General features: G+C 37.0%; 1 protein-coding gene across 3 annotated transcripts; it reads right to left on the bottom strand.

Annotated features, from left to right (window-relative positions):
* Window positions 1-708: 708 nt before the first annotated feature.
* Window positions 709-17,405, bottom strand: UBA5 (ubiquitin like modifier activating enzyme 5). Of its 3 annotated transcripts, XM_058729909.1 has the most exons (12): window positions 16,588-17,405; window positions 15,230-15,275; window positions 15,031-15,120; window positions 9,760-9,869; window positions 8,879-8,965; window positions 7,932-8,016; window positions 6,676-6,780; window positions 6,378-6,505; window positions 4,548-4,683; window positions 4,182-4,257; window positions 3,930-4,036; window positions 709-3,397 (listed from the first exon to the last, which is right to left on the bottom strand). In XM_058729909.1, the coding sequence occupies exons 1-12, from the start codon at window positions 16,746-16,748 to the stop codon at window positions 3,314-3,316; spliced, it is 1,215 nt and encodes a 404-aa protein (XP_058585892.1). In that variant the 5' UTR covers window positions 16,749-17,405; the 3' UTR covers window positions 709-3,313. The 3 variants fall into 3 exon arrangements, with proteins under 3 accessions (XP_058585892.1, XP_058585894.1, XP_058585893.1); XM_058729911.1 differs by lacking the exons at window positions 15,031-15,120; window positions 15,230-15,275 and having other exon boundaries at window positions 16,588-16,812; XM_058729910.1 differs by lacking the exons at window positions 15,230-15,275; window positions 16,588-17,405 and having other exon boundaries at window positions 15,036-15,123.
* Between the last annotated feature and the right edge of the window lie 9 nt (window positions 17,406-17,414).

The raw sequence follows: 17,414 nt of genomic DNA, 5'->3' as shown, positions 1-17,414 counted from the left end.
AGTTTGACAAGCAATGGTCTGATTCTAAGGCACTATAGCTGTGATTTAGAAGAAATTGGGCAGGATCTTATAAAATGAGCCTCCTTCTCCCCCTTTTTTGTGAGAACTTCAAAAGGAAAAAAGATAAAACACGACCATAACACATCTTAATTAAATTCACAAATTACCATACACTCATTTCAGAATTAAGCTGTTAGAGTTTAAAATTTGATTATCTTGGGGCACCTGGATGGCTCAGTTGGTTAAGTGTCAGACTCCCGATTTCTACTCAGGTCATGGTCTCAAGCCCTGTGTCAGGCTCTGTGCTGGGAGTATGGAGCCTGCTTGGGATTCTCTCTCTGCCTTTCCCTCTCTCAAAATTAATTTTTTTTTAATCTATAAAAAAAATAAAATGTAATTATCTAATAGCTAGTAATTTAAACATTATAAGTAGTAATATTAAGTTTAATGCCTTAAAAAAACTTTGTGGGATACCTGAGTGGCTCAGTTGGCTATCTGACTTCAGCTCATGTCATGATCTCACGGTTTGTGGGTTCAAGCCCCATATTGGGGCCTGCTTCAGATTCTGTGTGTCCCTGCTCTCTGCCCCTCCCCTACTCGCAGTCTCTCTCAAAAATGAATAAACAGTAAAAAAAAATTTTTAAACTGCTTTTGGAAATAATCTGAGATTAATATTCTAGAAGAACCCTGAAAAAAGTAAAAACCAGCAAAAGAATAATATGCATTTATTCTTTGTTCCTACATAATTTGGACTTGAAAACCTTAAGTGGAAACATAATTTATTAAAAGTGACTTGTGGTAAAAATTCATTAATGACAGTCGGGGATTGAGGACTCCATATATTTCAAGAGATTTAAGTTTAAATATACTTTTGAAAGATGTATTTTGATCTTACTACTTCTTGTACTGCCAACTCAAATGTTTCTATGTAAAATGCCTACTTAAGATAAAAATTTGCTGAAACAGACATCTATTTGAGGTTCTCAAATAGAACTATTATGTTTACATTGATATACACCTTCACAATGAAAAAGGTAGCTTTGAAACAACTCAATTATACATCTGAATTGGTAGGAACCAAATAATGGTGGTTATAGTTTTCATTAATACTTTACAGAAAAAAATATGGAAAAAATGCGATTGGGGAGGGTTAAATCTTAATATTCTTAAATGGTTACCACCTTTTTGTGTTGTGTCTGTAGGTATTCAAGGAGTATTTTTATGTGAGGAAACCCATAATACATATTTTTTTTTTACTAAATAAAACATTTTAGTACATAAATTAGCTCCCCACTAACAATGGGGAACTGAACATAATTGTTTTACTATAATTTAAAGCCCTTGTGCTAAGGCAGTTTTGGAAGTGTGTTTCCTTCTTTCACGTTTCTAGAAACAGTCATTTTTAGAAATCTGATCAAACACTGGTTTTATTTAGTAATGTAAAACTCAGTGTTGATTAATTTCTCATTATCAGCTCCTGTAAGTTTTCATGGCAAACAGATTATCAAAAGAGCACTCCACATAGCAAAAGGTACCTGTTACCAGATTTTTTTCTGGTAAAATAATCCAGTAACTATTTTTTAATGGAATATATTAGACAAAGAATTATATAACTTAGATCTAAGATTTGATGCAGTATAAAACACCAGCAGTGTGAAATCCTATGTTAAGAGCAGAATAAAAGTGTGTTCTTGCTATTATACTTTATCAAACTATACCATTTTTAAATTATAAGCAAAGCCTTCCTAAATCAGTGTACCAGAGGTTCCAAAGGAATGGGATTATTTTAGAAAGACTTCTTTTTTGAAATTCAAAACATCTTGAGTAACTAGAAAAAAACTATTTTACACATGAATTCACTGTTTTTGAATTGCAAATGACCTACCAAGGCAACATAAATAAGTTTCAAAGCTAGAAGAACTATCCCCCTACTTTCCAAACTTCACTCTAAACATAAGAATCACTATATGATTCTAGAATCTCAAAACAAATATATTGAAAATATTTGATATTTGGAGGTTTCTGAAATCAGTTTTTAGAACTTTATTTTACAAGGGAAGACTGCATTTTTCATTTTGTACTAATGTTCTTCCCTAGAAATACAATTTAGATATTACTATCTTCAAAGCAAAAAAATCATCAAAATAGGTTAGCATAGCATAGTAACATCCTACTGATAATGGTTACACATGCGCATATATATATATATATATATATATATATATATATTTTTTTTTTTTTTTTTTTTTTTTTTTGTCTCCAAACCATTGGGAATTTATTTATCCAAGGCTCTCTAAACTTTCATTATTTGTATGCAACTCCAAAGAAAACCAGTTTATCAATTTATAACTTAGTGATCATAATCAGGGTAACTGATTCTCTTCCACTGAATAAGTACACATCAGTCATTACGGAGGTTTGTTACATCTCTCTTATGCCCACGTACAGGATAACTAATTATCTAGAGAATCAAATTTAAATGAAGTATTCCGAAGGTAGCCCATACAATGGGTATAATCTAGAGGATCTTAGCTTAAATTCATTCCTTGCTGCTCAAAATAAAGTACAGTGACTCCAGATATATATGTTCCACAGATGCTATGATTCCTTTGCCTTGGTCAGTGCAGAAATATAATAACTTGTACTTCCTGAAAGTACCTTTTATCTGTTTATCCGTGAAGAAAGTTTCCTTTTATTTGCCTTTGTCTTGTTTTTAATATATAACTTACAGGTTTACAAACTTTTCTAATGACTACATTTCAGCTTGTATTTCATCAGGTAACATTTGAGAGGATATTTTTATTTTACAGGCTAATTATTTTAAATTCACTGTTGGCCAAGTTGATGGTAGTAGTTTTCTTGTAGAGAGTGATTCTAAACACAATGAGTGGAGGCCTGCTAGCTCTAACCAATAGGTGGTACCCCCTGCCCTGTCTACATTTGAGAACCACATACTACTTTATTGTCCAGGGCCTCAGACAACACACCACAAAGAATTACTGGAAAGAAAAGAAACATAGCATATTATTGGTCCATCCTTCCCATCCCTCTCCAAAGGCCAAAACATTTCAGTGGCTAAGTTTTCAAGTTTTCTTAATAGGAATGAAACAGAAGTTTTAGGAGAGTTATTGATTTAGTTGAAGGGAGAAAGTGATAAACGATACAGTACTTTCAAAAAGTGTAACAATTCTGTTAAGATTATGTATCAATTAATGTTGCCCTAAGCTTTGTAAGTTTTTAAGTGATTTTTTTTTTTTTAATTGCAAGGACATTTGCTTAAACTCAGGAAATAAAATGTAGGTCAGTCCATTGTCTACATATTCTTCATCTTGGCCATGAGGTCTTCCAAGCTTTCACCAGAATCTTCCACAGTTACTTCAGCTACAGAATCTTCTTGCTATCAAATGAGGGAAACATAGTGAAAAAATAACCGTCTAAAATTCTTGATGCTTAGGAATATATAATCACTAAGTTTACTATGTTCAACTAGTTTATAAAGTAAACTTTCTTTAATAAATATACCTTCTAATTTTTAGGAGAGACAAAGTCTTTTACTTTCCCCACCAATATTTTGATTTACAAGGCAGTAATTTCAGTATTCTTAAGATCTCTACTGAAGTGGTATTTTTAAATGGTATTATGGCTAAAATTCTCAATATAAAAAATGATATCTTCATTTAATTAAAACCTACTTGCTCCATTAATGAGTCAATATCACTATTTTAGGTCTATGTTTCAAACAGGTGAAAATGTACTGTATATTTCCACATTAACACTGAATACCTCTCTCACACATCTTAACTGCTATAGCATAAAATATCCAAATTAGGAAATACTGTAATGGCATTATAAACTAGGATGAAGAGAAAGAAGGTAAGTAGACATTTTCTCTTATCTGACACTTATGGTAAATCAGCTTTTAGGTGTACCTTTTCAGGAATTGTATATGCCACTGTAATTCCTTCAGGTAAGTCAGGAACTGGACCTGAAGAATTCTTCAGTTCCTCTTCTGAAACCTCAGACACCAACTCAATACCTATAGAGTTAAATGTGATATTATAATAGTTTTCAAGGAAATTTAATAAGCAGTAATTATTCAAAGTTTGTATAATTTAATTATATTTTCTCCCATAAGAGATTATGTTTCATGCTGCCATTTCAATTTATGAAAGAATTCCTACCCCACTCATTGTCTTCATGTACTATCTCTTCCTCTTCTTGAACAACCTCTGGTTTGGGCAGTGCTGCTACCTTTTTCTGAAGAAATAAAACAGTATCAAAGTATTCTTACTCATTCTCAGGCCTCTGAAGCATTAATCAAAAATTCAGACAGGCTTTTTATTTTACCAAAGTAAAAAAGGACTTCAAACAAATTTTTTCTCTTTGGTAGCATAGTGAATTTAATTTCTTACTAACGTTTACCCCCTAGAGATACAATAAATAAAAATCCAGAATCCATTTATCTTATTTTCCAAATCTAAGTAATTGTTCTAAAATACTGTCCAAACAGTATGACCTCTCATACATTCTGACCAAGTGATGTATACCTTGTATTCTTCCTGCTGCTTCCTGCAATTTCTGTCATCACACTGAGGATTTGGCTTCATGGACATAGTAGGGAAAAAGTCCTGCATTGCATTATATCCAAGGTAAAAACTAACAGTACCAAAATTTAACAAAAACCTAGAAAAGCAAATCAAAGTACACTTAGATAAACAAACCATAAAAGAACTGAATTTTTAAAAATTGATCTTTAAATACTTAATGGTTTTTTTGTGATAAGCAACAGTATTTTAAGTACTGTTGTTAGATTAAAATGTAGAGAAGAATCCCTGAGATTGGAACTACATCTAACTACTTTTTAAAAGTTTTTATATATAACTTACTATAAGGTTAACAATCTTAAATGTACAGCTCAATGAAATTTTCCAAAAGTCTTTACCCATGTAATCACTACCAGATCAAAATACAGAACATTTCCAATATGCCTTAAAGTTCCCTTGTGTTCCCTAACAGTTCTGATTCCTTTTAGAAGCTTATAAAGAGAGGAAAAATCACATACAAAATATAAACAACAAAAGGAAACACATTTGCACTGAGTGTACAAGACAAAAATTGAGCCAATGATATGAAGCAGACAATTCACAGAAAAATGTAAGTGCTCACCCCTTTTCATAAGTAACTGAAAATTAAAATGAAATACCCATTTTTTACCTATCATACTGACAAAGATTAAAAAGTTTGATAACACCCAATGTTATGAACTGGTATGGGCAAAGCTGGTATTCCTACCCAGTAATAGAAATACACAATCCTTCTGAAGGAGAAATTTAGTAGTATCTGTCAAAATAAATATTGCATAAACTCAGAAATTCCACTTCTAAAAATTCGTACCTACAAAAACCTAACTTAGAGATATATGTAAGGTGCTGTTTGCAGCATTGTTAATAGCAGCAAAAAAATCTGTAAGTAGCTTAAATGTCCATCCATAGGGGGCTGGCTAAATAGGACACGTCCTTAAGAAAATAGTTTGTAGCTATGATTTTTTTTTCTTTTTTTTGGAACATACTATAAAATATCTTGTTTGGATAGGGCCTACTGAAGTTTGTACAAGCTATTGCTCTTACATAAAATAGCCCTCAACAGTTGCCTTGAAAGTTCTTAGGTATGCTTTTTGCAATTTCTCTGCTGGTAGCTGACACTTCTGATATCAGGATACCTCCCTGTATCATGTTGCAATTTGTTCTTATACTGGAAGGCATGGAAACATAACTAAGCTTATTAAAGTTGTAAAGTGAGAAAAAAATGGTCTGAGGAAAGGAACACCTAAAGGCTTTCTCCTTTTAATAAAATGTGAGTTGACATTAATAAAACTCTTTTACATTCATTTTAGCTGCAAAGAAACCTTTGTCCTTTTTCACTATAGTTTAGATGGTGTGGTTGTGAATATCTTTTTTTTTTTTCAGAGAGCAGAGGTATTATCCTTTTAATGTTTAATCACATTCATATTATTTTTAGTAAGAGTTAAGTAAAGAAATGTGTTTATGTTCTTTGGTCAAACCTGCAGAGATTTAAATCATTTGGTTAATATTTCATAAACAAACACACCAGTACTACTATACCATTTAACAAGAGCTATTCTAAATGCACAGAGTAACACACATGTATGTATATTATTAATATGTATGTTTATATTTAAATTAGATATACTAATATATGTAAATTCAAAGTATATATATTATACATATATAAAAACCATATGCTGGATTTTAAGAAACTATATACGTAGATGGTAATTCCAATATTTGAAATGCTTTATGAAATATATTTCTATCAAAAGCAAACAAAACTATTCAGAAAAATTCGCCCTCACTCACTTCAACACATTTTGTACCAATATCCCAGCAACCACTCCCATAGTGGTAGGAAGACTGGCTGCACAAACACCTTCTCGTTTCAGAGTCTTTTCATCAATATTTGCAGCAACCACAAGTGGGGGAGCACACTACATGAAAAAGAAAGAAAATATATTTCAAAATGAAAGGGAAAAAGTAAGCAGGTTCAAAATAGTATTCCATCACGTTCAAAGTTTTTATTCCTTGAATTATAATACATTTTCAATACAAAGTACATTTTCAATACTTTAGTTAATAAGCCAAAATGAATCATGCATACCGCAAAACAAGCAGATTCTCCAGGAATTATGAGCTGTATATGCCCTGAAACTGCATTTTCACTGACCCCAGACTCCATCCATGTTTGTCCAAGTTCATTACAAGCCTTAGTAGAAACAGATGAAAACAACAAAAAAAGCAAGAATTAATTTATCAAAAGTTATTTCATGAAAAACTGGAGCTTAACTAAATGATTACCAAAGGGTGTTTTAAATTTTCAAAAGAGGAAAGTTATCAATAATGGAATTCCTTGGCAACTGCCATTCTCTATTTAAAAAGTAAACTGGGGACACCTCAATTCCTCAGTGGGTTGAGCATCCAACTCTTGGTTTCAGTTCAGGTCATGATTCCAGGGTCGTGGGATTGAGCTCCATCTCAGGCTTCATGCTGAGCACTGAATGGAGCCTTCTTAAGATATTCTCTCTCCCTCTCTCTCTCTCTCTCTCTCTCTTTCTCTCTCTCTCCCCCCCCCCCTTTGCCCACCCCACCTCCACTCTAAATTTTTTAAACATTTTTTTAAAAAGTAAACTGACAGCATTCAAGTAAGCAGCCAATAAATATTTAATTAAATTGAGTGATTAAGTTTATTGTATTTCTGATTGTAAGAATTCTTTTTTCTAAAATAATTTCAGCAACAAAAAACTGCAAAATACCTTCTGAAAAGCTGAAACCACAGTAATTCCAAAGAATTGTTTTATTTCTGAGAAACAAGGTTTGTAAGCAATGTATACGCATTTATATCTTAAAAAATAAAGTAAAATATTAAAACCAATGCTAACATAGAATAACACATTTTAAGATAGTCATTTATTTTAAAAATTGTACATCAGAAATATCTACTATTTATAGTTTCCTCTACTGGCATAATAAAGAATAGGATACTGAAACATAAGCCACACCAGCAAAGCTAGAGAGGCCCCACAACTATTAGAATAAAACTTTTTTAAATGTCTATTTTATTTTCAGAGAGAGAGAGAGGATGAGCAAAGGAGGGGCAGAGGATGCTAAGCAGACTTCACTGTCAGCATGGAGTCTGACGTGGGGCTCAAACTCCTACACCGCGAGATCATGACCTGAGCTGAAATCGAGAGTGGACACTCAACCAACTGAGCCACCTAGGCACACTAGAATAAATTTTAAAAGTAGGCTAAGAGAACATTAAAAGTTAATGAAACACATTATAAAAGGGTTTAAATACAGAACTATACAAGAAAACAGATGAATGAGTATAACATCTTATACAATAGGAATACTCACTGTATTTATTGCCATTCGAGCTTCAAAATTGTCCACACAGCTAAGAACTAGGTCAACAGGTTTTCCCTCTTCTAATCCACCATTACTAGGTAAAGAAAATAAATTTTACTTGGGGAGGAAAAAGAAGTCAGGACACAAAATACACTGTAATTTGTTTAGTCATACATTTGTGCTTTCAGTAAATGTTTGAATACAGTTAAGGCATAGTATTTAATGTTAAAGATCCAGTATGTATTGACTAACTAATATGTATATAACATCAATGATACTACAGTGCTTCTCAAAGAAGACACAAGAAGTATAAAGTCTGTTCACAAAAGTTACCATTTCCCCATCAGCTTTCATAGACTTTTATTCCTTTTTCATTCCAAATATAAATGTAATAAAAATTGAATACAATTCAGTATCTCAGTGTTGTTACAATCTGGAGAAAACCACCTTCACATAGAAATATAATCTAGAACACAGAACTTATAGTTGAGGATCCCTTGTTATAACACCATAACAACAGAGTTTTTGATTTTTGATTGTTGTTACTATTGTCTTTTGGATAGTATTTACTTTTTACTGAGTTACTAACACACAAAAATTAACTACTTTAAAAACAAAAATATATATCAAATCTACCAACTCGCTGAATTAAACATCAGATTTTTTTTATTAAAAAACTTTTTTTTAATGTTTACTTATTTTTGAAAGACAGAACCCAAGCAGGGGAGGGGCAAAGAGAGAGCGAGACACAGAATCTGAAAGAGGCTCCAGGCTCTGAGCTGTCAGCACAGAGCCCCACATGAGGCTCGAACTTATGAACCATGAGATCATGACCTGAGCCAAAGTCAGATGCTTAACTAACTGAGCCTCTCAGGTGCCCCAACATCAGTGGTTTTCTAATAATACTTGTTTAACTGAGCTGGACACTGTGCAAAATATTCATAGTAAAATTTTACCTTATTCTATCCATGAAATGTTGAAAGTTTTCTACTGTGGTTATATTGTAGTTGTGTACTTCAAAAAGAACATCTGGATTAATGTTCCTAAGAGGGAAAAAGGGAATGATTATAAAAACTACTAGTAGGAATATTAAGAGAAAACAGGAAAAAGAACTGAAAAAGCTAAAGATCATGTAACAGAGGTAAGAAAAATGGAATTCAAGCTATTCAAAGAAAATCTAAAGTCCTCTTCTATCTCTTGTGCCCCACTCCAAGGAGAAGACTACATTCAAAACATGTTGACTGCAGGATTACAGAAATGTTCCCACCATCTATGTGCTGGGAATTAAGCCTTTAACACCTAGGTGAGCTATAGCCTAGCCTGACAAAAGAACTCCTTTGTTCCTTATTTCAGTGAAAGACGTTTGGGGTCACAAAGAAACTTCCTAGAATAAGGATTGGCAAAGTATGGCCCTGGGGCCAAGTATGACCTGCCACCTGTTTTTGTTTTTCTGAGGTCTGCAAGCTAAGAACGGTTTTTACATTTTTAAATGGTGGCAGGAGAAAAAGAACAGAACGATATTTCATAACATGCTAAAATTACACGGAATTTAAACTTAAGAGTCCATAAACAAAGTTCATTCATTTTTGTATTGCCTATAGCAGCTATCACACTACAACTACATGACTTGAGGGCAGTTTCATAGTGGGCCCTCAAAGCCTAAAATATTTACTATCTAGCCCTATCTGAAAAAGGTTGCCAACACAGTATCAAGAGGTAAGAGAATTGATGTGAAACCTGCATTTCTGTAAAGAAAAATTCATGCATTAGGTTAACTTATACAAAATATGCAAACTAAGATGTCACTAAAGATGTCTTTAATCACTATTCCATTTACCTCAAAGTATATTCTGCTGCTTGAACTTTACTTAATCCTGCTTGATGAGGTTGGAAGAAAAGTCTATTCATATTGGCCAGTTCCACCTTGTCATAGTCAAAGAGTAGCAACTAAAATGAAAATAGTGGTATTTTGATGAAAAACATACCAAGAAATAAACTACAAATAACAAAGAATAAATTAGTGGACTTTACATTTGATGGGTTTAACAGAAATAATACCAGCTAACTCTAAAATACTAGGTGCCATATATTAACTCATTTAATGCTCCCATGACTTAAGTATATGGGGACTTTAATTCTCCTTTATAAATGAAACAACTACAGCACATGTTCAAAAACCTCATTCAGCTAATATATGCAGAAATGCAATTCAAATTCAGGCATTCTCAATCCAGCATCTGCACCCTAACATTTACTGCCTCTCCAAATGATCCACTGAGAAATTAATGTTTATTCCATTTCATTCCAATTGTTTACTAAAGGCCAAGAACACATTAGATGAATGAAATTTTAAAATAAGATAAAAACAGGGGTGCCTGGGTGGCTCAGTCGGTTGAGTGTCTGACTTTGGCTCAGGTCATGATCTTGCAGTCTGTGAGTTAGAGCCCAATGTCGGGCTCTGCGCTGACAGCTTAGGGCCTGGAGCCTGCTTCGGATTCTGTATCTCCCTCTTTCTCTGCCCCTCCCCTGCTCATACTCTGTCAAAAATAAATAAAACATTAAAAAAATAAAATAAAATAAAATAAGATAAAAACAAATGCCATAACTTAAAACTATAGTATAACATGACTCCTTTTGTGACTATGACACCATACATACCCACAGCTAAAACATTACTCCAAAGTATATTTAGGCATGACAACATTTCACATACACACACACACACACACACCCCTTTTTAAAGATCCCATTTCCTATCAGTAAGAACAGGTTGCACCCAAAGATTTCTAAGGTCCCTTTCTTAATCTAAAATCCTGTGACTTCTTAATACAATTCTCAGCATCCTAAATTTAATAACAAAAACAAAAATCGGGAGAAGGGCAGGGCAAGCATAGATGCAAGGGCTACAGCAGTGGTTAAGGGGGACCGTGGCTTGTGGTGCAACTGTCCTATGCATGGCTAAAATTACAAAAAAAAAAAAAAAAGAAGGGGGGGATCTTATTAACAACAAAATTAACTCATCCCGCAGAACATCTAGGTAACCCTTAGTATCTTGCTAGAAAATATACCACCTCTGTCCCCTGTGGTAATTTTCTGACCCGACTTAAGAGTCTCCAAAATAAAGTTTATTTTAGCTCATTCAACAATATTTATTCGGTCAGGCCAAGTATTAAATTTTACTCTTCACCCTTGTAGCTGGTTTATAAGGTGCAGGAATTCCCAAATTTGGGGTTAGGAGGTGTGAGTTGTAGCTCTGTCACTAATAAGCTCTTATCATGGATAAGTCACTCACATTTTAGGCCTGTATCTTCAATAAAGCAGCTAATCTAGATCTGATGGTCCAAGGCACCACAAAGTATTCCAGAAACTTTCAGGGGTGAGAAGTGGGCTCTAAGTCTCCAATTCTCCACTTCCCAACTTAACCCCACGAATTAGCTTCTTGTTTATCTGTTTTACATACTGAAAAAAGAGTTCTGAAACTTACCTACGTACATCCTTAACTTACTAACTTGAGTGTACACTGGCATCATTTAAAAAATACTGATGTCTGGGTCCCATCCCCAGAAATTCTGATTCTATTCCAGTTTGGACGTCAAAATTTTGAACTTCCCAGGGGATTCCAGTTACAGCAATATTTGATAACTACTGTTCTAGATCCTGGCTACTCAAAACGTGGCCTGTGCAAGCAGCATCAGCAGCACCTGGAGCTCATCAGAAATACAGGGGCACTGTCCCAACTTTAACATGCATGTGGATCATCTGGAGATTTGTTAAAATAACAGATTCTGATTCATCACATCTGGAATGGTCTGGAAGTCTCTGTTTCTAACAAACTCCCAGGTGATGCTGATGCTACTAATTTGGACATCAGACTGAGTAGCAAGGATCTAGCAGTTCTTTTTTTTTTTTTTTAAGTTTGTTTATTTCAAGAGAGAGCGAGAGAGAGACAGAGAGAGAGTGAGAGAGAGAGAGCGAGAGAGAGCGAGAGAGAGCGAGAGAGCGAGAGAGAGAGAGCGAGAGAGCGAGAGAGAGCGAGCGAGAGAGAGAGAGCGAGAGCGAGCGAGAGAGAGCGAGAGCGAGCGAGAGAGAGAGAGAGAGAGCGAGAGAGAGCGAGAGAGCGAGAGAGAGAGCGAGAGAGAGCGAGAGAGAGAGAGAGCACAGCATGAGCCAGGGAGGGGCAGAGGGGTGGGCGGGTGAGAGACAGAATCCCAAGCAGGCTCTGTGCTGTCAGCACACAGAGCCCAACTCAGGGCTCAATCTCACAAACTGTGAGATCATGACTTGAGCCAAAATCAAGAGTCAAAAGCTTACTGAGCCACCCAGATGCGTCAAGGATCTAGCAGTTCTTAAAGTCTGTCCTTCCCCTACCCCCACTAGGAACATCAGAATCACCTGGGAATTTGTTTGAAATTCCAATTCCAATCGAAATCTAAAGAATCAAAACCACCAGGGTAGGGCCTGGCAATCTATGTTTTAAGAAGCCTTCCAAGTGATTCTGATGCACACTCAAACCTGAGAAACTCAATTTCTAGGATATCTACTATCCTAGATCAATCAGCCAGGGTTCTTATGTCAGCTCTAAGCAATTGGTGGCTGGCTTTTGTAAACCTCTTGAAAAACTTTAAAAGGTCAATAAACATTTTCAGTATTTTTGTATTGCCTTTTCTATATTGATAAATGAATGCCAACTTTGAAACTACTTTAAGAATTTGGGGCATGGCGGGGGGAGGGGGGCACCTAGGTGGCCCAATCAGTTAAGCATCTGACTCTTGATTTTGGCTCAAGTTCACAATCTTATGGTTCTTGAGATCCAGCCCCACCTCAGCTCTGCTCTGCACCTGACTACTCAAAGCTTGCTTGTGATTCTCTTTCTCCCCCTCTCTCTGCCCCTCCCCCTGCTCACTCGAATACTCCCTCTCCTTTTCTCTCTCAAATAAATCTAAATGCATACATAAACTTTAAAAAAATAATTTGGGGTATGGGATGGACCAACATATTAAAAAGCACTGATAAACTCTGTGGGGAAATTATTTGCTTTATCAAAATGACAAAGGGGTGAAAATTAATTGTGGAAAGTTTTGGTATTCAACCACTAGGAATCTAACATCATGGACTTTGGCTTTATAAATCTGAAATTGGTAGGTATAGTAATTTCTAGTATAAGATTACCTCTTTTTCCTACCCACAACCTACATCAATTTTAGGAAAAAAAGTAAAAAAAAAGTATAAGTTAAATAAAAATGTACAGGTTAAAAAAATCTAAAGGGATACCTAGCTGGCTCAGTCGGTAAACTGTGGAACTCCTAATTTCCGGGTTGTGAGTTCTAGCCCCATGTTGGGTGTAGACATTACTTAAAAATAAAATCTTAAATTAAAACAAAACAAACATACATACAAAAAACAACCTAGAGCATTTTCCAGTTCAATTTCAAGAGTAAGAGAGGTATTTATTTTATAACTGGAAGTTTTTCTATCTTAATCCTCCTCACCTATCTCACCCATCCTCCCAACCCACTTGCCCTCTGGCAACCACCAGTTCTCTGTATTTAACAGACTTTGTTTATTAGATTATACATAGAAGTGAAATCATATAGTATTTGTCTTCCTCTGAATTATTTCACTTAGCATAATACCCTCTAGGTCCATCAATGTTGTCATAAATGGCAAGATTTCATAAGGCTAATATTCCATTTTACACTCACAGACCCTACGTAGATCTTCTTTATCCATTCATCTATCTAGGGACACTTGGGCTGGCTGCTTCCATATCTTGACTATTGTAAATAAGGCTGCTGTAAACACAGGGGTACATATATCTTTTCAAATTATTTTTCTTTGGGTAAAAATAAGACCTGGAGTTGAAAAGGACAGCATAGAGAATATAGTTAATAATATTGGAATAACATTGTATGGTGACAGCTGGCGACTATACTTATGATAAGCAATCAGTAATGTATAAAACTGTTGGATTACTATGTTGTACACCTGAAATTAATACAACCCTATCAACTAAAAGGTTTAAAAGTATTTCTGAATAAGTTAATAAAAGGCCACTATTCTTTGGGGAAAAAAAGTAAGAAAGGTACATGCTTTCTAGTTCATCTTGTATAAAGCATGTTTAAAAAATATTTGTTAGGGGTGCCTGGGTGGCTCAGTTGGTTGAGCATCCAACTTCATTTCAGGTCATGATCTCGTGGTTGGTGAGTTCAAGCCTCTTACTGGGTTCTGTGCTGACAGCTCAGAGTCTGGAGCCTGCTTCGGATTCTGTGTCTCCTTCTCTCTCTGCCCATCACCCACTCACACACTGTCTCTCTCTCTCTCAAAAATAAATAAATAAAATTTGTTAGGAGGACCTGGGTGGCTCAGTCAGTTGAGCGCACAACTCTTAATTTCAGCTCAGGTCATGATCTCATGGTTTTTAGGATCGAGCCCCACATGAAGCTCTGTGCTGACAGTGTGGGGCTTGCTTGGGATTCTCTCTGTCCCCCTCTCTCTCCCTGCCTTTCCCCTGTTCAGATGGTCACGCGCGCTCTCTCTCTCAAAATAAATAACCTTAAAAAAAATTATGTTACATGTTTTTGTTTCACACGTTATTAACTGCCTTCTTCTCAAAGCTCTAGATCTAAAACACTTAAGTCCAAATTGTAATCTATTACCCCAAACAAAAAATTCCTGAAGACAATTTAGATATTCCTTGTTTTATTAGCATTAATATCACCTTCCATTTGGGTGGTATTATGTCTTTTTTTTATCTGTTCTTTTTTTTGAGAGAGAGGAGAGAGAGAGTGAGCAGGGGAGGGGCAGAGAGACAGAGAAAGAGAAAGAGAGAATCCCAGGCAGGCTCCACATCGTCAGAGAGGATCCCGATGTGGAGCTCAAACCCACAAACTGTGAGATCATGACCTGAACTGAAATCAAGAGTCGGACACTTAACTGACTGAGCCACCCAGGTGCCCCTGGATATGGTTACGTCTTAACTCCTTTGGGTAGAAAGAACAATCCGAATAAATACACCACAAATCAATAAACCATTAGTAATGAGGAAAAAATTCCTAATTTGTACCTGATTCACTCCATAAGTGAGTGACAAGGAGAGAAATGTTTTTACCTTACCAATGCCACATCTTGTCAGCATTTCAGCAGTCACACTACCAACTCCACCAACACCTACTATTGCTATAGCAAAGGTACGGATTTTCTGTGAAATGCAAAATTATACATTTGTTGGTTAACTTTTCATCAAAAATGTCAGAAATTATTTTCATTTACTGAAATCATCTTCGAAAACTTGGAAAGGTTTATCATACCTCATAGTCATTTACAATCCCCATTCGTTTCAATGCCATCAGGCGGCTTAAAACAAAAAAAGTTTTAAATTACAATCTTTTAATATGTGATATAAACATACATCATCCCAGAAAAACACAAACTCAATCACTACTAATGCTTTAAAAGAAATCTTTCAGCCTGCCTTTACCAGGTGAGACTAAATCACCTGGGAAACTTTAAAAACACCCATGCCTGAAGATGCTTCCAAGTGTAGCCTGTGCAACAAGATTTTTTTAAAAATGCACCTCAGATGTTCTAATGGGCAGCCAAGGTCAAAAACAATTGACTTAAATGTTAAGTGTCTAGATGAGGCAGGTCAAAGTAAAATTTCAACATTTTCCCATGCTTTCTTAGCATATGTATTTAACATTTAACACTCAGATTAATGTTTAACATCAGTTGTATCTGCCCAAAACGGATGACGTCTACTTTTAGTAAGCACCTACTGTATGCCAAGGACTCTAAGAGGTACTTTACCTAGTTAGTCTGCTCTGTTATCTTGAGTTCAATATGTGTGTGTGTGTGTGTGTGTGTGTGTGTGTGTGTGTGTTTAAACCCATATACATAAAATTCCCATTCGTTTACACTTTCAAGAGTCAAATACTTCTACCAAGCTTGCTCAAATTCTGCAAGCTCCTGGCCCCCACGTCCCTTTTCCTCTCCTTCCTCATTTTCAACTGTTACTAACACATCTCTAAATAGCATGCTAACGTTGTTACTTCTGGATTTTCAGTTTTAGGTATTATTTGAACATTTCACTCGTACCACTGGTCCCTACTAAACACAAATACTTCCCATGGTTGCTCAGCTACTAAGAGTTGGAATTTGAATCGAATCAATCTGGTTCTAGAGACCTTCCTCTTAACCCCTGCACTGTATCGAGCCGGCTGACAGTATTGGTAAAGTCAAACAGCTTTAAAACTAAAGCTAATTGTGCTTTCCCACCACGCCCCCAATTTTGAAATTTTGAGAAGCCTTTATGAAACTCGAAGTCTATGCTTAGCGGGTTTTATATTTAATATCTTCTGAAAGTTATTACTATCAGTTTTATGCACAACGAGGCAGACTAAAAACAGAGGGAGGGGCGTTAGGAAACCGGCCGCGTGTCCTCAGCCGGCCCGCGAGCAGCACCATATGGCTGGTTCGCTCGGGTTTTGTTTAAGAGGAAGAATACCGAGTAATAATGAGACTTGGCCCCGGGCGTTTGGGAACAGGACTCAAGACAAGGAAGGTGGGCGGCGGTGTGAGCTGCACAGGATGGGAGCGCCTCACTCCTGACCACCCGGAGACCTTGACCTCGCCCCCTCGCCGGCCTCCCACCCGCAACGCAGATCACCTGTAAGGATTGGAGTCCACCACCTCCGGGCTCATCTTCTCGATGCGGACCCGGCCGCCGCCTCCGTCGCCGCCCCCCAAGGCCCGCCGACTCCTCTCCTGTGCCAGTTCCCGCTCCAGCTCCTCCACCCGCTGCTGCAGCCGCTCCACAGACTCGGCCATGGCTGGGACGCCGGCCGCCAAAGTTCCCAGCCCCGGCCTTCGCCGTCGCCTCCGCCCCACGCTGCTAGGCCTGCTGGCCCCGCGAGGGGTAAGCGAGAAGGCACCTAGCCGCGGCCTTCCTAGCCCAGAACCCTGGGGAAGTGTTCCCACCGCCTCACGAACGACACGTCGCCGCCGCTCCCGGGGTCCGGCTGCTGTACCGCTTCCGGTGCGTTGCTGTCACCGCTCCCCCTCAGAAAAAAACCCGCTCCTCTTTGCTTCCTTCTTCGGCCGGTCCTAACAGACCCGGCCGCACCAGGGCCAGAGTTCTTAGCGACCGGAGCCGGCGGCCTCTGATGGTGCCTTTCCAGCCGGGCGGTTAGGAGAAACACCCAGGATCTTTTATTCCTGGGCCCAAGGTCTCGACGGGCCCATTTCTGAACCGGACCCAGTAGGTCTTTTCCGCCTGTCGGTTCGTGAAATTTGGAGGTAGAAGAGGCCTCTTCATATTAGGAGCGATTAACGTGGCTTTACCTTCTTCAGAATAGCGGCCTCCAACTGCGAGGCTGACTGAAATTGTTAAATGCGAGCACATGGAGGTCATCTCCCACAACCCGACTAGAGCCTGAATGACCAGATTCAGGGACCAATGTTGTTCAACCACGGTGCCCAGGGATGTGTGTGATT

This window comes from Neofelis nebulosa, chromosome 5 (genome assembly GCF_028018385.1).
Source record: "Neofelis nebulosa isolate mNeoNeb1 chromosome 5, mNeoNeb1.pri, whole genome shotgun sequence".
NCBI lineage: Eukaryota > Metazoa > Chordata > Mammalia > Carnivora > Felidae > Neofelis > Neofelis nebulosa.
Note: the sequence above shows the minus strand (reverse complement) of the source record. Positions and strands in the feature narration are given on the sequence as shown.